This window comes from Euleptes europaea, chromosome 15 (genome assembly GCF_029931775.1).
Source record: "Euleptes europaea isolate rEulEur1 chromosome 15, rEulEur1.hap1, whole genome shotgun sequence".
Lineage (NCBI taxonomy): Eukaryota > Metazoa > Chordata > Lepidosauria > Squamata > Sphaerodactylidae > Euleptes > Euleptes europaea.
The window spans coordinates 10,056,878-10,080,779 of NC_079326.1; the positions used below are offsets into that span (position 1 = coordinate 10,056,878).

Below are 23,902 nucleotides of genomic sequence, written 5' to 3' on the forward strand. Positions count from 1 at the left end.
CCTTCAATGGGGGAATTTTTTTCTTTTGTTCTGGTCTCTTCTGTTATTCCAACCTCTGCCTCTATGGCTTTCTCTTCTACAAGGTGGCCAGCATTTTTCCTAATAAAGGCATAGAGAGAATGCATCCTTATTCCTTAGGGCAAGGGGGGAGAGAGGCTCTGGGCTTTCATTGCAGACTACAAATTGTAGCCACTAGAATTACATGTACTTGTGAGATATTCCAATCCTGAAGGATGTGGGGTGGAACTTTGCCTTTCTCTGTCCTCCCAATGCCGGCCCAGCAGTACGAAATTTCGCCTTGCACTCTGCATTCCTCTCCAGCGTGCCAGCATGGAGAAGTGGTTAAGGGCGATGGACTCTAATCTGGAGAACCAGATTTGATTCCCCACTCCTCCACGTGAAGCCAGCTGGATGACCTTGGGCTAGTCACAGTTCTCTCAGAACTCTCTCAGCCCCACCTACCTCCCACGGTGTCTGTTGTGGGGCGGGGAGGGCACTTGTAAGCCGCTTTGAGACTCCTTCAAGGTAGAGAAAAAGTGGGGTATAAAAACCCACTCTTCTTCTTCTTCTTCTTGCCTGCTGCTCTCCAAAAAATATCCCTCATCCAAGAAAATCTAACTCAAGGTCCTCCTGCTGCTGCCTGCCTGCTCAGATGCCCTACCCTACTTATGCCGTTGTCTTGTCAGCCTGCCTCTTTGTGCTACTGTTCCTCAAGCTACATGGCTGCAGTGCTATCTGTGTTACTGTTTGGAACGTTTCCTATTGATTCTCCCACAGCCTTTAATGTTAAACCTGGGTGCCTTTCATTGCCTCAAAAATATGTGGGGGTATTCTTGCTGTCTGATATTTGGCAGTGTAGGCATCCTTGTAGAATACTACAACCACCTCTGAATTTTGTCCAGTTTAGATAGGAAACCACGAAGGTACAGACCTGAGAAGGCAGGGGCCCTGGTGTTCCCTTGAAACAAATGGGAAATAATATAATAGAGTTATCAAAAGGAAACAATAATAATGAAAGAAACCATAATGAAACAAAACCACATGAAACAGCCTGATAACAAAACAATCCCTTTTGGAATTAATAATAATAATAAAAAGAAACAAAGCAAACTCCCATGCATAAGTCTAGTGAGCACATCTGAGAAAGTCTTCAGTGGCTTCTTTGAAGAGGGATAGATTTTTGTTATTTCTGTTAGAGAAAAATCACTACAGTGATTAAAGGAGTTGGATCTGGGGGCAGATAGAGAACCTTTTCTAACAACAATGTGCCTTTATATACAACGAGACAAACCACAAGAAATCCATGATCAGATCTCCTGATTTAATTTAATTTAAAAGCAGCTTCAAGAGGGAGATGGTTTGAATCAGGAATTGAGCACTCGAGCAGACCCCTTTCCGTCTGTGCCATTTCCCAGATAGAAAGTGCCCCTCTACCACCCATCCCCAACAGTTATTAGTCCCAGTACAGGGGGAAAGACAGGTTGTCTGTCTTTTCCCCCACTAGGGTTGCCAGGTCCCTCTTCGCCAGCGGCAGGAGGTTTTTGGGGGCGGAGCCTGAGGAGGGCGAGGTTTGGGGAGGAAAGGATTTCAATGCCATAGAGTTCAATTGCAAAATCAGTCATTTTTTCCAGGTGAACTGATCTCTATTGGCTGGAGATCAGTTGTAATAGCAGGAGATCTCCAGCTCGTACTTAGCGGCTGGCAACCCTATCCAGGGCTAATAGCCAATCAGGGAGAAAGAGGGTGTTTTATCTGGGAAACGGCACTGGGAGGAACAGTTTTTAAAAAAATGCTGTCCCAGCACAAAAATTCTGATGTAAGCCCCCTTCCCCCCACTACAGCTGCTTTTAAACAAAATTAAAGTCATTGGCTTGGGTCCAGCAATATGCAAACAGAACCATAAACAGCCTTTGAGCATTTCTGCATGCACAAGATCTTGTGCAATACCTAGCGCTTTCCTCCCTATATATTATAGTGCCCAGAAACTGGTCGCACAAGATTTTGAGCAAGTGGAGACGTAAGTGGGGATGCAATAGGTTTTATTTAGTGCAAGTGGCTACCCACGGTCTTTTTCTTGCATTTCTACTTGAGCAAGAGCTCAAGGACAAGTGGAAATTTTTCTCTGGATCCTACCCATTGACAGTGCAATCCTAAACACAGTTATACCCTTTTAAATCCATTGAAGTCAATGCAACTCTGCATAAGATTGCAATGTGAGAGATCCAGTCATAGATTTCTCATGTCTTGTCATGTTGTGCTGTAAAACATAATATTTAATGTGTACATTTTTATCCTTCCCTTCCTCCAAGAAGCTCAGGGCAGTATACATCATTCTCCCATCATCTATTTTATCTTCACAACAACTCTGTGAGGTAGGTTAGGCTGAGAGAAGGAAATGGCTCGAGGTCACCCAGTGAGCTTCACAGTAGAGCAGGGATTTGAATTTTGGGTCTCCTAGTCTGAGATTCTGACCACTACCATACTTCCTGTCCCAAAGGAACAGTTTTCATTCAATCACTTTAATCGTCCCAGCTTTATGGTTCTGGGTGTAACTCACTAACAGGTTGTGAGTTGGTCAGACTAATGGTCCATCTAGTCCAGCATCCTGTTCTACACATCAGCCCACCAGATGCACTCAGGAAGCCAACAAGTAGGATACAGAAAACCTTCCCATGTTGTTGCCCCTCAGTCAGCCACTGGCATTCAGAGGATTTCATAAATCATTGAATCAGTTCCAGAGCAACGAGAGGACCCCTTCTCTTGTCCCACAATTGCTAAGGTCAGGGCCTACTCTTGTCATTTGAAAAGAAAGCTTTCAAAGAAAGAAACCTGTCACAGGACTCTAATGAAGAGGCATAGAAATCTCCTAAATAAATGAGATTAAAAAATCTACTTGAGCTTTTCATAGAGGTGCTGTACTGTAAGATCTTTTCCAGATTTTTTGGTTCCTCTTAAAAACCATGCATTGTAGGAAGACCTGCAGAGCCTCCGGAGGGATGTAGTGTTATTTCTTAATGTTATTTCCTAGTCTTACAGATTTGGAGAGTCTTGTTGGAGAAAGTAACACAAGCATTGCTGACTTCCTTTTTTAAAAAGACTGGCTTCTTTTCTCATCTTCCAGCACATCAATAATGATCACATTCATGGGGAGAAGAAAGAGTTTGTCTGTCGCTGGCAAGACTGTACACGGGAGCAGAAGCCATTCAAAGCTCAGTACATGCTGGTCGTGCATATGCGAAGGCACACTGGAGAAAAGCCACACAAGTGCACGGTAAGATACTGACACTGTAAATATACAAAGGTACACATGCTTGACAAACTGGGCAAAGTCTCTGTCTATTAGGGCAGTAGACCATCTTACTCTTTCCTCCACATATTTGCCATAAAACAGAATATCTATATACATGCCCAATAATAAGAAATTTAAAAGCCTGCTGGATCAGGCTAGCAGATCATCTAGTCCAACAATTTGTTTCCCACAGTGGCCAAGCAGATGTCCTGGAAGGTACACAAGTGGAATCGCAGAGGTCAAAACCTCTCCCTGTTGTTGTCCCCAAGCAGCTGGTTTCAGAGGTATACTGCTGCTTCTGAACATGAAGATTTCATGTAGCCATCATGGCTAATATGCACTCATGGCTGTATTCGCTGTGAAATATGCCAACATTAACTCCATAGTGTTTATTGGGTATGCATGCGTACAGCACTTCACATATGTTACAGCAAAGAAAGAAAGACTGGAATGAGAAGGTATAATCCTGATGCCCCAACACATGTTGACTTTATCCAGTATGCCAAGCATTTCCCACAGATTAGACAACAAGCCTCGCGAGCATAGAGCAAGTGCACTGCAAAAGAAGCTTCCTTCCCCACTTCCCCCATAAGCTGAGCTCCCAACATGCTGCCCTCCTGTTTAGCTGGTACAACATACGATATCTACCTACCATTAGACCCACAGAGTAATTTCAATAGTCCAGGGAATGGAAGCAATCTCCTACAAACTGGAGAGTTACAGTCTAGCCATGTGCATGGCCCTATTATTAACTGGCTATTGGTTTTTGCTCCAGAAAAAAGAATTCATTCCACATGGTGCTGTAATTATCTAAGTTATAGTATCATCTGGTGGAGAGCTCTTTGTCAAGATTCATGGTGCAGTGAGTTTTCAACACTCACTTTGCTTTTAAAAACAAATCAAGACAAGGAACTCAATTCAACCTAGAATGGTGTAGAATCCAGAGGATAACCTTTTAGATGCAGTTTGTGGTGGTGGGAAGAGATGTCTCACATCCGTTTTCAGACTTACCCTTTCAATATTTAGATTAGGATATTGGCAATAGGTAGATTTCAACTAGCTGTGTCATTTAGTTGTCTTCTTCAAATGCTCTTCTATCAAAAGCTGGTTCAGAGAAGTTTCACTACCACTGATTGAACGAAGTAAAAAACCATTTTTCAGTACATACAAATGGCATCTGATTCCATACTATCTGTAAGGGCTTCTCCACTTTTTACATGGCAAACAGTATTATAGTACAGATACACCAGTATTACACCTGGGCTTCCTGCTGCCAGCACCAAACACATAGAGTAATGACATACCTGACCCTTTTGAACACCCATAAACATCATGGGAATTTCTGCTCAGTCAGGGATCTCAAGCACATGTGCTTGATGTTGAAAGATTTTTGTGTGTGAGGAAATCTTGGTGTAGTATCGGCATACACATAATCATAAGAGTTCTGTCAAGTGTGGAATGGCCTTAAGGTGGCCATATTCTTTATAAAAATAGAAAGGGCTGAGTTTGAAAACTTCAGCCCCTACTTTAAACCAGTTCCTCAGATTATGAACTGTGTAGAAGAATCCTTTCCCCACAGCTGTCTTAGGGAAGCTGAGATCCCTCAAGGAATTAGGTTCTTCAAGGAGATGGGGATTAAAACCAGCTGAGATGGAAAAATGCCTCCAGCAGATTAACACTCCTGATTTGTTTTCTTTTAGTTTGAGGGTTGCTCCAAAGCTTATTCCCGGCTAGAGAACTTAAAGACACACCTGAGATCTCACACTGGAGAAAAACCGTACGTCTGTGAACATGAAGGCTGCAATAAAGCTTTTTCGAATGCTTCTGACCGAGCAAAACACCAGAACAGGACGCATTCCAATGAGGTAGGATCAATCTAGTAGCTCAAAGAGGGAGGGATATGCTAATAATATACACTTTATACACAGGGTTTCCTGGTTTTTTACATTTGCTTTGCTGGAGAGACAGACCATGTAGATTTTATATTTATGAATGCAAACCTAGAAACCACAAACAGATGATCAAACTTTGGGGCCTGAATGCTGGTGCTTGCCACCTCCAGAATTTTTAGTGAGCCAAATTGTTCCTCCTGGTTACTGTTTAAATGGAGCTGAGATCCAAGCACCCAACCCTAATGTTCTGGAAACACAACACTGCAGCTCAAGGCAAATGCTTTGTTAAGCCAGGCTAACTAAGATCCATTATTAGTAGTTGGGGGAGGCAGGAAATTGCATTTATTGTAAAGCATGTGATGGTCTGCTGCAGACAGTTAATTCTGAGGTTGAAATTTATATTACCACTAATTAAGCAAACAGCAGGAAGGAGGGGGAAATGCTGTGAAGTTCTAAAAACCAGGCAGAGTTTAGCCTCTTGCTTCATTTGCAATGATTAATATGAATTATTATGAGCAAATAGAATGGTAGGGTTTTTACTTTGGGTAGTAGGCTATTGATATTATACTGATCCTACTATTTGGAATCTCCTCTACCACCTCACAGGTTGATTCTGTACAAAATACATCTATATAAAATAGTACAATGTGCTTATTTCTTCAGAAAGAGGGCTTGCAGACAGTGTAGTAGCAGAGTAGGATGGTGGCAGAAGGAGGCAAAGAGGCATAACTATTCCAGGGCCTGGCAAGATTGGGGGAGGGGAGGGTTGCCAACCTCAAGGTAATAGCTGGAGATCTCCCGCTATTACAACTGACCTCCAGCCGATAGAGATCAGTTCACCTGGAGAAAATGGCTGCTTTGGCAACTGGACTCTGGCACTGAAGTCCCTCCCCTCCCCAAACCCCACCCTCCTCAGGCTCCGCCCCAAAAACCTCCCGGTGGTGGCAAAGAGGGACCTGACAACCCAACGGGAGGGGCAAGCCCATTATCAGGAGGGGAAAAATGCAGGTCGTTTCTGATTTTATCAAGGAAAAACCTGATGTAACCAAGCCATGCAGCTTCACAAATAAAGCACACACTCTTCTTTCATTGCACAGTGTTGTCTGTACCTAAATAATGGGCTTATCCTGCAGCCAAAGAAAGACCATGGCCATTAACGCATGCCTGTTTTGTCTTGTGATTCTCCCTGTCATGTCTCATGCTTTTTTATCCTGCAAGCCAAAAATTGAACACATGGTGAACTCCATCCTGCATCAATCCCACAACGGTTCAGGGAGGGATGTTCCCAAGTGAAGCGCTGCAGGATAGTAGGGGAGTGATAATTACTTCATCAGTGCTCTGTGATTGGCTGATGCCAGTTAAGGGCTGACCTAACAACGAGGTGTGTTGTGTGTTTTTTTTTTTTATGTTGCTGGTATGCTAGTATATCAGAATACCATCATATCAACATTAAACCCTCTTATTGTATAGCAAGCATGGTTGTAGCCTCCCCCGCTTTGCAAAATAAAAACAGACTGGCACCATGACTTTTAAAGCGCTGCAAGGCGGTCAAGCAGGCGGGCGCTGATGACCCTGGCCAGTGAACAAGCTCTGATGGTGAGGTTGAGGCTTGGAGAATGGCTACCTCTTTGTTCTTGGCAGTGGGGGACGCCTTCTCTCATTTCCTCAGTGTGCACCCCTTCTCTATGCCCCAACCTCTGCTGCAGTAGAGGGCTTTGTGTGTGTGTGTGTAGGAGAGCAATGGCACATTTCCCAGCCACAAGTGATTAATGTAACTGCTGCTTCTTTCTCCCTCTCCTCTCCCTCTGGAAGCCAAACGCCAGTGGCTGCTGGCAAAGAGCAAGAAAGAACAAAAGCAAAAAAGACCCCCCCCCCCAAAAAAAAGTTTCCAATCGACTGAGAGAACAGCTGCCTGAGGAAGGTCAGGGTTGAAAACAAAGATTTTTCTCACAAGACAGTCAGGAAAAGGGGGGGAAACATGAAGGACCCCTGTCCCTGTTTTGCCAATATGTTGGTATACCAGTATACTGACCACTCCAGAGATGTAAAGCCATTACGGGCGATGGCAGATTTTTTCCAAAGTTCCACCATGAGGAAGGTGGGAGGAGAAGTGGGAGGAGAAATGGATCGGGGGAGTGTCGGAAGGAAGAGGAGTCAACCCAAACACTGAAGCGCAGCAGCAGGCTCTCGCAATTGCTGCGCTTCTTTGTTTTAAATTGGGATGAAGCTGGGATTGGAAAACCAGGGGAAGTTTCGCAACGGAAGTGGGTTGGTGCCACAGGAAGGGTAGGATCATGCTTCATGGGAGAATTGCAAGACAAAACAGCCATGTGTTAATGGCCTAACTAGTCAGGAACCAAGGGAGGCCAGGGGGAGTATTATCAGTTACAGGGCCACCAGTAAGTCAAGCACATAGAAGCTTATTATTGTCAGCAATTGCTAGGGTTGCCAGGTCCCTCTTTGCTACTGGTGGGAGATTTTTGGGGCGGAGCCTGATGAGGGTGGGGTTTGGGGAGGGGAGGGAGTTCAAAGCCAAAGAGTCCAAATGCCATAGAGTCCAATTGCTTTCCCCACTATGGGGAATGGCATTTTAAAAGCCTACAAGGGCCTTCTCCTGGCCGTTTTTCCAAAATTAAATGGCCTTGGGGGGAGTTATGTGGCTCATTTGGGAGCTCCACAAGAAATAACTCCTCCCAGAGCTGCTTCAGCTTGGGAAAATGGCACCGGTGAGAAGGCAGGAGCCACTCTTCCCCCAATACCATAGTCCTGAGCCATACTGGGCCTCTGCAAATTTTTAAAACATTATTCCCTGTGGCTGATGTGTGGCTGAAGCGAAAGTGTGCTTGGTTCTGGGAAATATGGTCTCGACTCATCAGAAACCATATTGTGTAGCCCTTATAGGGACTGTTCTTATGGGTTATAAATTGTGGGACTATTGGTTGACTGACTTACGTTACAGACTGTGTGACTGATGTAGTGAATGAAAGTGACGCTGTTAGTATGAACTGCTCTGGCTATGTAAAGTGCCAGGTAAGGCAGAAGATATAACAACTAATACGCATACTCACTTCTTACTAAACGTGCGAAAATGTATTCTGGATGATTCTTTGGATGGACCCTTTTCAGAATTTCAGTGGAAAAGTACTTTCAGCAGCTGTTTGCCTGAAATGGCATTTTTTGATGAATCCAGCCCTTCAGCAACAGCCTAGCCCTAACCACATTTGGGCAAATGCCCTCTGAAACTGGGAATGGACAACCTGCTGAGGGAGGGCGGGGGAGATACCTTCCTGTTTTCTTACTTTTGCTCCCAGCTGTGTAGCCCCAATTTTGTTTACACTGTGGTTATTAATATGATTTCAAGAGCTGCAGTGTTATCATCCTCAAAAACACTAAACACCTTTGGGTTCCATTCTGTGACATTACAGCTACCTGGCTGACAGGTGATACAAATGTGGGGGAGATTTGATACACTCTAAATCCATTTTAGTTGCTTCTCCAGCTTTTTCTAAAACAGAATATCTCTATCCTACCCCCTACCCTCACCACCCAAAAAGGCTGCCTTGACAAGATTCCTTGCATATCCCACACTAACCACGCTAGCATTCCTGTGGCAACTGGAACAAATGCACAGCGAGCAAAATACAATTAGGCGAGACATTATAATACATTGAGTAGAGACAGTGTGTGACAATTTGCAAAGTTTAAGTTTTGATCTGGACTTTGCAAATGTGTAATTTAAAAGTACAGACCTGTCCTGACCAAAAGTGCATGAAGAGTCAAATCCACACATCCCAAAACAGATGGCAGACTTTGGGAGATGAGAGAAGTCCCACAGCATTCCTTCATTGTAATGGCCATGTTCAGTAGTGTTTAGTAGCTGAGAACAATGAGTAGACCAGAACAAGATAACTACCTCCTCCAGTTGATTTTGAACATATGAAGTTGCCTTTTTCTGAGACAGAATTGTTTGGTGCATGGAATACATGTGCTCTACCAATGAGTTGTGGCTTCCCTAAAGCATCCCCCCTCCAAGCATTGTTTGGGAGCTCATGGGAATTCAACAAAACTGGCAGTCCTCCCACACACTATAATCAGTCTTAGGTTGGATGCACTCAGACCATCAGTGTTTGCACACCACAGATTTAGAAATTACAGCTTGTTTGAATCCTACCACATAGCACAGAAATTGTGTTCCATAGATGCTGCATTGAAGGATGTGATTCAAGCTGCATTAAAGGATGTGATTCCCTCTGTTTCAAGTATTTACCTTTAGATTTGTATCTATTTACAGAAACCCTATGTCTGCAAAATTCCGGGCTGCACAAAGAGGTACACAGACCCCAGTTCTCTCAGAAAACATGTGAAGACTGTGCATGGGCCAGAGGCACACGTCACCAAGAAACAGCGTAATGATGTTCACCTGAGACCTTCAGTTAAAGAAAATAGTGACAATGAAGCAAGTGCCAAGCAGAGTGGCAAAGCTGCAGAGGAGAGTGCTGAGGCAAACAGCACCACCAGAGGGACAGAGGACTATTTACAAGTCAAAACAATAAAAACAGAGAATTCTGTGGTAAGAAAGGCAGTTTGAAATGTTGATGACACTCTTATGATTCTCAGAGAGCAAATGGAAAGTTACTAATCTTTTCAAAGGTGCCATTTACTAAGGATTTACCAATGCTGTGCATAATTTAGGGATGTAGAATGGTATAGCTCAATCTATAGATTTCAGAAACTAAGCAGGGTCAGTCCTTGGATGGGAGACTAACCAACAAGGAAGACTTTACAGAGAGGCAATGGCAAACCACCTCTGCTTAATCCCTTGCCTTGAAAACCATATGGGGTCACCATAAGTCAGCTTTGACTTGATGGCACTTTACACACACACGCACATACACACACATGGAAACTTTCTACTGATTGTAAAAAATATTTCTTAGTTCTTCAGCAGAGTGATATGTTGCTTTCAATGCAATCAATTTTTGCAAGGAACATTTTTAAGCAGCACTTTTTCTCTCTGTGCAATGTCAATTCATCAGGGAGTCTTTTGGTAGTCAGGCTGTTTTAGAGAAGCTAGATGCCCGATCAACCATATAGGCTTCTAACTGGCCAACCGCACCATAGATAACAATGTGAGCATGAACAACATGACACTGCTTTATACTGAGTCAAGTAATCTGTCTTCCTTGCTCACCTGAATGGGAACATCTCTCCGAGGCCATGGAAAGATGACCTTTCTCAAAGATAATACCTGAGATGATTTCAACTGAAGATGTGAGGGACTGAATCTGGGACCTTGTTCATGCAAACTTGGCCTCTTTTGTTGAGCCACAACCCCTCCCTGTGAATAGTAATAGTCAGCATTTATATAGTGTTTTAGACTATTCACCCTGTTTCACATATCTGGGCTATATTTTGATGTCACATCACAGTTTATAAAACCACAACTTCATTGATAACTGATTTAGCATGTTGTCTGAATGCAGAGTGCTCAATAAACTATTGTTTGTTGGTGGGTGCTAAACTGGGATTCTCAACCATGATCTGTAGATTGTTAACTGGGGTTCGTTGTGATGTCTGAATTCACAAGCCCCAGTTTGTCCAGTAGTGCTGCTCCACTTATCTTTCTGCAAACAGAGAGGAAAGCACAGCCTGTCCAGTGGAACAGACTTCCTCGTGAGGTGGTGGGCTCTCCTTCTTTGGAGGTTTTTAAACAGAGGCTAGTTGACCATCTAACTGCAGTGCTGATTTTGTGTACTTAGGCAGATCATGAGAGGGAGGGCAGGATGGGTTGTGTCAGTGCTTGGCTTTTGTGGCCCATTCTTATATGCCTAGGGCAATGCTGATTGCCACTTTAAGGTCAGGTAGCAATTTTCCTCCAGGACAGATTGGCCAGGGGTCCTGGGTTTGTTTGTTTGTTGCCATCTTCTGGGCATGGAGCAGGGGTCATTGGGGACATGGAGGGGACGTAATTGTAAATTTCCCTCAATTTGCAGGGAATTGGACTAGATGACCCTGGAGATCCCTTCCAACTCTATGATTCTATGACTAATTTAAAAAACCTTGTAGCTCCAGCTGCATTCAGCTATAGATGATACTTTCTAAGGGCATTCCTTCCCCCCTTCTTTGACTTCTGTCCACACATACACACTCCTCCTTGCTTGTGGTATCTGATGAAGGGAGCTTTGAGTCTCAAAAGCTTATATCCCAAAATTCTTATTGGTTTCTAAAGTGGTACTAGACTCAAATCTAACTGCTCCTTGCTTGTGATAATTCATTCCCTTCTGAGGGGAAATTTTAAAGGCAGAAGAGGGGCAAAAGGGAAAAGAGGGGTTGAAAAAGATCTTTTTCGTTTCAGTTCAGGGGATGCAGTAAAGTGGCTAGACAGAAAGGAAGGGTAAGAGTTGCTGATCAGGAAGAGAGAAAGAAGGGTAAGGGATGTAAAACATTTATTTAAAAGTTGAGGATTTCAGTGAAGCAGGTTGAAAGAAAAAGAAGTGATAGGGAGATTGAGGAAATGCAGCCAAGAGCAAGGAAGAAGAGGAGGCATGGTTTGCTCTTGGTGTCTTCCAATGATGGGGAAAGCCAAGAAAGTGGGTGATTAGATGTTGTATGATTGCTCCCAGAAAAAGAGAGAGAAGGCTGAAGACTGTAAGCCAGAGAGGAGAAAAACCTCCATGTGGATGTAGCCTTTTCAGGAGAGATGCATAAAATACTATTATCATGTGTTAAAAATGTACTCCAGATGTTTAAACAGTAGTTTAAACAGGTTTGTCATTTTAACTGCATGAACTGCGTTTCTGTGTAGACTGCATTTTTACCGATCTAAATTGTCCTGCAGTCATGGTCAAAAATTTTAACATGCATGAACAAAGATTCCCCTGGTTTCATGATGAGTACCACACATTTGAGTTCTTGAAAGATGCATATAATCCCATCTGAATATCTCGGCAGCTGAATCAAATTATTTCCTCAAACTAGATACTATAAAGACCTCTTTGTCACTGGCTTCAATCAGTGGATTTACAGGAAACTCCCATATTGCCCATTGTCACCAGTTTCCCATTCCACCTGCTTCCTCCACCACCACTTCCTCTGCCTTGCCCCACCCTTGCTGCTGCCTCCCCTGCCCCCACTTCTTCCTGAGAGCTGGAGCAGCTAATATTGTGTGCCTCCTCACTTTCCCAGGTCCTGTTGCCCAAAATAGTGGCCAAAGTCTCACCACAGGAATGAATCTCACAAGAGCTGAGGAATTCCTGCAAGGCCTGTGCAGCTTGCTACCTTTCTTTTTTTCAAAGCCTGAGAGAGTGGACAAGGAGGCTTAGTTGCTTCAGCTCTTGGGTAGGGCATCAGCAAAGGGCTTGAGGCAAGGTGGAGGCAGTAGAGAGTGGCCTCAGGTAGCACTTGGGAATGAGCTGGAACTACTGCTGTGCTCTTGTCCACCTAAGTACCAGTTCCTAAGCTGTACTCAACTGAAATCTACTAAGGCCAAAACATCCCTGAGATATATTAACTAATTCTCTATATATAATATACTAAAGGGGGTTGAATTTCGATTTTCTTGTGTCATGGATGTTGTGGATCTGTCCTTATTTTTGCCTCTCTCCCTCGTTCCATCAGTTCCCTCAGCCCTTTCCCTCAGTGTTGTCCATGTTCTAATAACCTGTTCTTTCTCCTCTCTTAACTTTCTCTACTGTACTTCACAAGGACAGTCGGTACTAAGGTGAGCAAATGCACTGTCTTTGTCAAAGTTTCTGTGCTTTGTCCTCTTTATATGGCTGAACAAACTATGTGGACACAGGCATGTTTTCTGTAGGCATCAAGAATGTGTGAGATAAAATAGCCATGGCCAAACAGAGCTTGGTCTAAGCATTTCACTTTCATCCTTTACATTTTGGCACACACACACCCAGAAACTCCTTTTATGGACACCCTTCCTTTTAGCCTAACACCGATAGAATTATTGATGGGTGACAGTCCCATCTCAGCCTGCTCAAATGCAAATAAGAATAGAACTATTTCAGACTTTACATTTACCTCAGAATGCTTTGTGGCAGAGAAGGCATTTTTCTAATGTGGCAGAGGGAAACAATACTTGTTTTAGAAATACTGTTGCAGAAGGTGGAAGCAATATCATAAAATGGTGTCACTTCATGAACATGCTGTTGCCAACCAAACCTGTCCTCTTTGCTCTGCTGTTATTAGTTCCATGCATGATGATACCACTGCTATGCTCCATTCAAAGTAACTTTTCAGCACATGGCATTGCCACTGTTCCCTTTTTAAGTCTCTCTTCACCTGCTACTATGGGTAAGAAAGCATAGGTTTTTCTACACTATCCATAAGGAGCCATTTGACTTTGTCCACACGGAAGGCTTTTCCTGGAGGACGATGGAAAGAATTCCCCATTCTGTCCTAAGGACCTGTAGGTGTTCTGGAGAAACCTTTAAACCAAGGTTCATCTGCCATTCCACCACGGCCACCATCTAGGATGGGTCATCATAGATCACCATCCCAGGGTCCTGGCATCAGAGAACCCTGCCTTTAAGCCAGCAGAGAATATTTAACCTTTATAATAAATAAACTGCTTAATGTAAAATGCAATTCTTAATTAAAAAAACATTTACCAATCCTAAGCCTGCAAATCATGCCCTTATCTGCCTATAAAGACTGTCAGCCAAGCATGTTAGGTTCTTTGAACCACAAGAAATACACTGTGTCTGAAACATTTCAGGCTTGATTCTGCTGTTGATAGAGTTGGGAGGGCAACAATCTGCTAATGTTCCCGGTTTATCTCCAAGAAGCATCAACAGCTAAAGTTTCTCAACTGAAGACATACAATTTCCTTTACAAACAGAAAAGAAAATCCCCCTTCAAGGCTTTTAGCTCCCTGAAATTTATATATCAATGCTTGGAAAAGTGATAAAAATTACTATTCGTGTGTGTGTGGGGGGGGGGGTTGTGTCTATGCCACAGTACCATCACACTTGTGGGCAATAATGACCACATTGACTTTATCACCTAATCAAGGTTTGTTTACACAGAGAATAGTTCTAACTTAAATCTAGTTTGATTTAAATTGGAATTACTATTAGGTATGACTAACGTGCTGCTGGGTTTAACTGGTGTAAAGTAGACTGAAAACATTTTCTATAGTTCTAAATATATTAATGTAAAGAGTGTTGATTTAAACTTTGCTCATGAGTTTTTGTTTGTTTGTTTTGTTTTCTAAATTTTATTTAACTTTTTATAACTAATATTAAAACTGTAAAAAAAGATCAAGAATGTGACACAAACCTACTCCAATCTACATGACCCTTTGTCTCCACCAATGAGCAAATGGGGCCAGCTATTTCACCTACCAGGGTTGGCCTGTCACCTTGAAAGGAAGGGAACAAGGAATGTTCATAGTGAAACATAGTCCAGTGTCTATTATTTTAAGTTAATTGAATGGGGTGAGCTGAAACTGCTTGCCTCTTTTTGTGTTCCAACTTCAGAAACATCTCTTGTTTGTTTGTGTTGTTCTGAACCTGTTCCTCTCAATACCATTCACTTTCATCTTCTTTGCCCCCATTTCCCACGCTGGCTTTTAACCTGATTGGCTGTGTGAACTCATGCGATCTGTGTCACTGGTGGATGTCACAATACATCGTCTGATGTGATGATGCAATAGATACCGATAAACAACAACATTATGCTAATCACCCTGACTAATCAGATTAAACTAGTATGGGCAAATGAGGGAGAGGGCAGCGTGGGTACAGAAGAAGAAAAATGGTGCCATGAAGAATCATTAACCAGGGAACAAAAAGGCAGTAAACATCCAAAATATCAAATGTTCTGTGAGATTATGTATTTGTTTATTTATTGTAAGTTTGCTGCACCAAAAATGCTATTTTGAGATGAATGTTGAAATTAAAAGCTACTCTGTGCACTGATGATAATAAAGCTTATACAGGGGGCGATATGTCAAATCCATTAAGACTTTCTCCTTTTTCTTTGTTGTCCTAAGATGTATCAGTCCAGTCCTGGTGGCCAGTCATCATGCAGTAGTGAACCATCACCACTTGGGAGCACCAACAACAATGACAGTGGAGTAGAAATGAACATGCACAGTGGAGGCAGTCTGGGAGACCTGACCGCATTGGAAGATGGCACTCCTGTTGTGGACTCAACGGTTTCATCTGGAAATGCAACAGTCAGCCTTCAGCTAAGGAAACACATGACAACCATGCAACGCCTTGAGCAGCTCAAGAAAGAGAAACTCAGGACAGTAAAGGATTCTTGCTCATGGGCAACTCCAGCACCTCAAGTTAGAAACACCAAGCTGCCTCCCATCCTAGGCAATGGTAGGTCTGGCTGCTGCTGTTTGAACCATTGCACGGTAATCTGCTGGATATCTTTTCTCTCTGCTTGACAATGGGTGGGTGGGTTGAGATCGACTCCAAACCTGAAATGTGGATGTTCTCAACATGCATACCAACTTTAATTCCTCTGTCTGTCTTCGAGCCAGTCTTCAAGCAGTATCTTGTACTTTTTTCCTGATATCCTTGAGAATGAGAATGGTGGTCAAGACTGGATCCAAATTTGAAACATAAGGGTGTTGTTAGAAATATACACACCAACATATCCCACTCTTCAAAGCAAAAGGTGTATTGCATTGATTTGTAGATCTCTCCTTCTTGAAAACAGGTGCTGGGGTTCATACTTAAAATAATAAAAATACAAAATAATTTTCATTGCAATGTCTCAATCTTTACGAGAGATTATCACTCTGCATTAAATTTTACAGCTTTCTTGTGCCCTGAAAATGGTGTGGGGGTCAAACTAGTTTTAAGCCTTAAAAAGTAGAACGGTGTCCAGAATATGTATACTAAATTTCACTCCAATACTTCAATATCCAATGGAGTTACAAACAAACAAACTTAGAAGCAAATCAAACACCAGTCACGTTAAACCCAAGACCATGCATTACTCAGCCAATGAAGAACAACAAGCATAAATAAATATATGGGGGAAGGGAATTACTGAACTTAAATCTGAGATTGTGGGTGGGAAGAGAACTGTTGCTCCTGTCCAGCTCCGTAGGGACAGAATGAGCCCTGCCAGGGGAAATTGGCTCTGTAGTTGGAAATACGGTCTTCTTCTTCCCAACAAGTCTCCCTCCTCCATCCTTCCTTCTTGTCCTGTGGTACCCTAGGCTCATAACAAATCTTTATGCAAGTTTTTCTAGATATTTTTCTGGGTTAATTCAAATTCAGGAAGTATGGATCTCTTGGGACATGTGGATATCAACTGGAAAAAAGATAGTCCAGACGAATCACTATGTATTACCATTTCTGTGAAGAAAATTACCCCTCTTATTGAGTCTTTGAGATCCTTCTTCATGGCTGATCAGTTGTACTGACTGGAAGAAATCACTATGTCAGTCAAAGGTTTCATGCTGCTACAATCTGATCCTAAGAAATTCCTCTTGGTTATTTCAATACCAGTTGAGTGGGTCTACTGAATAAACTGACTGCAGTAGACCCACTCAACATTTAACTAGTACTGAAAAAACCAAGAGGAATTTCTTAGGATCAGATTGTAGCAGCAGGAAACTTTTGATTGACAGTGATTTCCTCCAGTCAGTACAACTGATCAGCCATGAAGAAGGATCTCAAAGGCAATAGCTTTCCACTATCCTGTTCTTTGACGCCCTATGATGTATTCTTCTCTAAGCTGGATAGATGATAGGTTTTTTTCTTGAGACTTGGAAGTGGGATAATAGGACCTTCTTTGCCTGTGCAACCAGTTTTTTTACTCTCCTACAATGATAAAAGTGGGTTTTGTAGTGCTTCAAAACCTTGCAAACCCAGTTTGAACCTGTTCAGTAACAGCTGAACAAATGTAATATATGTGTACATTATGTCCAGTCATAGTTCTGTCATAATACTTCTTAAAAACTATTGTCTGTCTCCACTCTGTAGAAAGCAGCATTGGTAACAGCCTAAATATGTTGTTCCTGGAACAAGCCATAGAGTACTAATAACACACACATATGCGGGAATAAAGAAAGGGTAGGAGATAGAATGCATTCAAGAAAAAGAGGTGCACAAACTGGTATTTGTGAAATGGGGTTTCCTTTCTGCCATCACCAACTAAGAACCCACTCTCTTTTCTTCCTGATTCTCATTCAGGCTATCCACTGGACAACATGGGTGGTTCTTCTGCAACACTGCCTAACCCAAGGATATCAGAGTTGTCCATCAATGAGGTTACAATGTTGAATCAACTAAATGAACGTCGTGATAGCTCAACCAGTACTGTCAGCTCTGCCTACACAGTCAGTCGCAGGTCATCTGGGATATCCCCTTATTTCTCCAGCCGCCGTTCCAGTGAAGCATCACAATTTGGAAACCGTCTGAACAACACAAGTTCTGCTGACTCATATGACCCCATTTCCACAGATGCTTCACGCCGATCAAGTGATGCCAGCCAATGTAGTGAGATCCAAGGTCTTCTGCACCTTACACCAGCTCAGCAGTACAGGCTGAAAGCAAAGTATGCAGCAGCCACTGGTGGCCCTCCACCCACACCGTTGCCTAATATGGAAAGAATGAGTCTAAAGAACAAAATCTCCCTTCTTGATGGGTCAGAGCCTACTTTGCCTTCATTTTGCCACCATCCTGGGCCAAGGCGCTGTAGTGACAGTAATGCTTATGGGTATGGAGCACCACTTGCATTCCCTCATGAAGCAATAGGCAATAATGCAAGGCGTGCAAGTGATCCGGTGAGGAGACCGGCTGAAGACCCTTCTTCCCTTCCTAGAGTCCATCGTTTCAATAGCACCAACAACATGAATCCTCTTCACTCTCCTTTGGACAGAAGGAACTTCAACCTTTCCAGCTATACGCGTTCAGACGGAAGCCTCACCAGGCACATGTATTCCCCAAGGCCACCAAGTATTAGTGAGAATATCGCCATGGAAGCAATGACTAGTGAGACTGATGGTTCTGTTGGAGATGATGATATAGTACTACCTGATGACGTAGTACAGTATATCAAATCACAAAACAACAGGATGGCTGCAGACAACTCTTCTATAGGGTACGGTAATGAGATGCAGAGTTTCCAAGTGAATGCAAAAGTACAACAGAACAGCATGCTAAACCAACGCAGAATGGCTGTCTCAGATGTGAATATGAATCCTTCCACTCCAGTGATGGGTGGGTGTCAAATAAACTTTGGTACGTCCTCCAATATGTATAAAAACATGCCTGTCCAATGGAATGAGGTTAGCTCAGGTACTGTTGATGCAACCTCTGCTCAAGCAAAGCAACAGTTTTCACCACGGAACTTAGCTGTAGTCCATCAGAAGCACAACTTCAGCCAATATCAGAACTTCAGCCATCAGCAGACGCAGATGGGTCAAAACATGGATGCAAACCTGCAGCAGTTTATGCACAAGAATGCACACATGGATGGACAAAAGTTAAACTGCATGCACTTAAGGCAGCAACAAGCAAATCTAAATCCTAATAACAATCCAGATATGAACTCACATGGAGGGTATAGCCAGGCTCATCAAATGCTGAGCTCAAACACAATGAGTAGTGATCTCAGTCATCTTTCCCCTTCTTGTAACAACATAATAATGAAGCCTGCATCCCATATTCATCCTCAGCCAATGGATGCTATGGCTGATCCAAATTTGGTAGTCAGTGGCAGCAGAGAATGCACAATGCAAAATCAGGTGATTCAGGAATCAGGGCATCAGCAGAGCTTTTCATCTCAGCCAACCCACATGAATTTTTCAGTGGCACAGGAAGTGTTCCATCAGCCTTCTGCCATGATGACCTCAAATCAGACAAATTTTGAGCCACAAAAGGATATGATAAGTACATTTGAACAGAGCTTCATTTCTGGTGTAGTACAACCTCACCCTCCACCTAATCCCAGTCCAGCAAACAGATACCGAGGGATATGTGCTATGCAACAGTTGGGTTACATAAGAACACCTCACCCATCTACTGATGTGAGCCCAGGGCAGAATAGGGCAGAGGCCACCCCTAAGAGAATAAATGGTATGACATCATCTCAGCCTCAGCCTTGCAACAGTAGTATGAAGGAAAGCCATTTGATGCACTATTATGGTCAAATACACATGTATGAACAAAATGGAAATGTTAGTAACCATACAGACTGTAGTGTAAGACAGCAGCAGTGTGCATTAAATGTCAAGCCAGCCACCATGCCCTCTCCTGGAGCTAATCAGGTTTCAAGCACTGTTGACTCACAGGTTCTGGAGCCTCCTCAGATAGACTTTGATGCCATCATGGATGATGGTGACCATTCAAGCCTGATGTCAGGGACCCTGAGTCCTAGCATTCTGCAGAACCTGTCCCAGAACTCTTCTCGCCTTACGACTCCCCGAAACTCTCTGACACTGCCATCTATCCCGGCTGGAATTAGCAATATGGCAATAGGGGACATGAGCTCTATGTTGACCACCTTGGCAGAAGAGAGTAAATTTCTTAACATGATGTCTTAATGCTTAAAGCACAACCATCAAGAAGCACCCCAGAGATTACATGCTAAGCAATTTTATGAATGTGCTTTTAAAAAAAAAAAAAATCCATAGAGTAGATTTTTTACAAGTATTAAATACATTAAAGGGACAAACATGTATAAACTATATAGAAGAAGCACTGAAAGAATGCACCTCTCTCTGGTATTATTTTTGTGCTTATTTTTCAGAGTGCTCAAAAATACCACCACGGTACTAGAACATACCTCTCAAGTGTCCCTCTTCATAAAAGACAGGCCACATTTGACATCATTTTAAAAATGTGATTTCCTTCTCCTTCTCTTGTTCAGAGTTTCAAATGTTATCCACATTTCAATGTGGAAAACAGATGGGACGTTGCCAAATGTGGAACACTAGAGAGTTGTGCACTAAAATATTGCACAGTGGTGTTAAAGATGAAGCTCTCTCTCTTGTAAAAAGCACATTTCTTTTGGTTTTCCTTTAGTTATTGCTGCAAAAATGCAATTTCTCACCCTCTGTAGTGACAAATGGACGGGTATCATTTTGACCTAAATGCAAAAAAGCCATACTGTGTCTGCTTGATGCTTTAGTGCTTTGCTTTTTGGCCAGAAGTGTGCACACATGTGCACGCACAGCATTGTTTATAGAGCCAATATAGCTGTTGGTCCCTTGCAGCTTAGCCGAGAAGCATCAGCTCCTGAACAGTTTTGCAGCAAAGTGCCTTATTATGTGTTAGTTGTTCAATCGTCAAGGCATCTCTTGTCCATTAACGTGAAATAAAGTGTATTGCCAGAAGCATATATAAAATAAAGGTACTTTTATATAAAGCATTGTAGTGTTGCTAAAAGACATTTGAGGGGGTCACATTGATGGGGAGATGATGTGAAAGATTAATGCCCCATTTCTTTTTATCAGAGGATTTTTACAAGGTAGTTTATAACATGGAGAATGTAGTGCAAGCTTGAAAATGCCGCTAATTTAAAAATATGTCTAGTAGGAGAAAGGTCTTTGCCATGCATGGCATACAATGGTTTCTTAAAGAGCACGGGTCATTCTTCGTTACCATTGACTTCACATTGAAAGTTGAAGGAACAAAGAGGCTGGCAGCAACAGAGTTTATTAATAAGAGGTGAATCGTGATAATGCAGAAACTTTGTATAAGTCACAAATTCATGTCACAATTTATTTCCATCCTGAGAACTTTCTCTCTGCCAGTTGTGTAGCATATAAATGACTTATTGTGCAGATGTGTGACACAGGAGTAAATGTTGCGGGTGTGGGCTCAGAAAGTTGGCTGAGTGGCCTTTGGCTGTTACTATCTTTCAGCCTTGCTTCCTTCACAGGGTTGTCATATGACTAAAAACACTACTCTGATGTCCTTGCAAGGAGGGCAGGATACAAGTGTAACAAAAACAATGGCTCAGATCCTACCTAGCCTGAGTGGATCTGCCCCTCATAAACCGCAATATTTCTGCCTTCCCCTCCCACTGCATGAATGATTATTATTACATATTTACCTAACTGAAAGCATTGTTTTAAATGTGCTGACAATTCAGAGATGAGGCAGTTTATTTAAGGATCAGCTCCTCAACTGGACAAATCCATGAGAAAAGCAAAACATGAAGGAGGGCAGCTGCTTTGGGGGGACTTTTGAGGCTCACAAAAGTAAGACGTGTAAACCCATGCATGTGCATAAAGGGGGTTCACTGGATTCAGTCTATTCAAGCATGTATCACTGGCACCTTGGCTCAAAACATGTAAATATCCTTCTATCAATAACCTGTAGCTGTTTTTACTGTACATTTTGCTTGAACATAGTCCTGAAACAACATGAGAAAGCATAACGTGCAGTAAATTTCTAGTTTTACCTATTGTTACATGTTGATGATGATATTTGCCCATCAATTATGGCTGAATGAGAAACTGACATTATTAATAAACCAAATTCTCTCAATCTTAGTTACAGAAGGAAATGTGGGTCACATTCCCATTTTTATCATAACTCTAAATTTGAGTTTGTAATCCAGCAACCCCCATTCAGTTCTCTGTGAGGCTACTGATGGTACCAAATAGACGCAGATGTGTGATGTGTAGGAAGTCTGCACATGCAGCTGCTATCATTTGGGCAATCATGATGGCTTGCACCCCTCACACAGAACACGGATCTGCATAAATGCCACGCAATGTGAAAGCTGTTGCCCTGCAAGCCTGCTGCCGGCCTCATACATAATTCCATAGACCAGTATATTAATTATTGCTGTGGTAAAATGATCACAGGTAACTGTTCCACATCATTTTTGCATGGTGAACCTTTCATTTGAAAGCAAGTTTGTTTGTTTTAAAATTCCCTAACATGAGAAATACTAGATCCCATACTTTGATGTGTCAAAAGTTAACAGGAGAACAACTGGGTGATTAGAAGTATTTACTGTGTATTCTTTTTTATGCTACTTGAAATCAATATATAATTCCCAAATATATTTATTTTTTGTTCTTATTCACAAAGGATCAAGCAAGACCTAGCTAAAAATATTAGGCTCCTCCAAGTAAAGCAGTGTTACACAGTCTGATTGTGTTCTGAATGAGCTTCGACAAACTATATTTCATTCCTTAGTTAGGTCTAACTATGAGCCCAGTAAGGACTGGTGTGAAATTATGGGCCTATTCGTAGGGCCATGATTCTAGAGTGACAATTGCAAATGTTATAGAACAGCTTGGTTGGGTTAACTTCAGTCCCTGAGCTTAGCCAGAGTTCTCTTGACATGGAATTTCAATTCTAGGGGCTCATCATGGACCAGGTCCCATGTATTAACTCATCAGAACTCCACCCTACTGGCAAAGTGTCTTATTCCATAGACGTATGTGGATACAGCAGTTTGTGAACTGTTTATGTGTGTGGGGAAAAAACACACACACACAATCTTCAATTGCCGATAATTTTCTTCAGCTTTGCAAAGGTGGTCTTCCTTTATTTACTGTAATAGTATTATAATAACCATACTGGTGCTGTATATATTCTGTATAGAAGACATTATTAATAAGAGTATTGTAGCTGAAATGTTCTGTCTTTATATCTTAAGGACCTTTTAGCTGTTGTTTTTTTACATCATAAGGATGGCGGTCATATGCTGAAACTGTATATAAATGTTTTGTACATTAAAAATATTTCTTTTTCATAATTCCAGTTGTAATTATTTGTTATTATTCTAACTGCATTTGCAGTATCATCTAGCCATTTTACCATCCAGAATCAAAGATTTTCATTGTGTGTGTGTGTGGGGGGATCACACAATTTGAAGACCATTTCACACATCATGTTTCTTAGATGTGTGCCTAACAATATGTTATGCATGCAACAAATAAAAGTTTGCAAGTATAACTGTCCTACAGGTATGGTCATCAGGAAGCATACCAAGGCATGGAGGAGCTGCTTATGAATTTATAGGCAAGCCCTTACTAAAACCTTACTAGAGAGTGTACATGATGAGCCCTTACTGGAAACGGCAAGTAGAGGATCACGCCTCATTGATGTGTAACCTCTTCTCCCTACTGAAATTATTCCCCATCATTCATGGATTACTTCTTATTCAAGCAACAATCATGACAGCGTGAAAAGGTTGCCCCGCCCCCACTGCCCCGAATGCTGGGTCTCATAGCACTCCAGCCAACAGTGGCCTCTTGTCCCAACGGTCTCTCTTTACTCCACAAGGGCTCTTGTTCTTTATGAGCAGTTGGATCCATTTGGAAGATGTGCTGTATTGTAAATCAACAGAGCATTCTGTGTTCTAGGGAATGACAATTTATGGCCAACTGAGGGCTCTTGCCAACAGCTATTTAACTTGTAAGTAAAATGGCCTAACAAAACAAACCTGTCCCTGTAACTGCAATTTCTCCTTCCAGGATTTATGTTTCATGTAAACCTGTAAACTGCCACTTTAAATGTGTTGCTGTAAAAGTAATATAAAGCAAACAAGACCAAAGTGAAGCTCTTAACAATGTGGTTGATTTTGATTCTTTGGACTGTGTATGCACACTCACCAACTGTCCCAATTTACCTGGGACAGTCCCTATTTTTCTGCTCCCTTCATTATATAAAAACTGACCCCGATTTATCTTTTGGAGGAAACGTTGGGGAACCCTTCTGCTCTCCAGAATACAAAGGAGGAGGAAATGGCACTGGAATAATACGTCTGA

The 23,902-nt window shown here is 42.3% G+C and overlaps 1 protein-coding gene across 1 annotated transcript in view; it reads left to right on the forward strand.

Annotated features, from left to right (window-relative positions):
• GLI2 (GLI family zinc finger 2) overlaps window positions 1-19,832 on the forward strand; it is a 235,972-nt gene extending 216,140 nt beyond the window's left edge. The window contains exons 9-13 of the mRNA XM_056861298.1: window positions 3,122-3,271; window positions 4,990-5,154; window positions 9,473-9,751; window positions 15,191-15,527; window positions 17,358-19,832. Of these exons, the coding sequence (XP_056717276.1) occupies window positions 3,122-3,271; window positions 4,990-5,154; window positions 9,473-9,751; window positions 15,191-15,527; window positions 17,358-19,711 (3,285 nt within the window). The 3' untranslated portion in view covers window positions 19,712-19,832. The remainder of the gene's footprint in view (window positions 1-3,121; window positions 3,272-4,989; window positions 5,155-9,472; window positions 9,752-15,190; window positions 15,528-17,357) is intronic.
• Window positions 19,833-23,902: the final 4,070 nt, after the last annotated feature.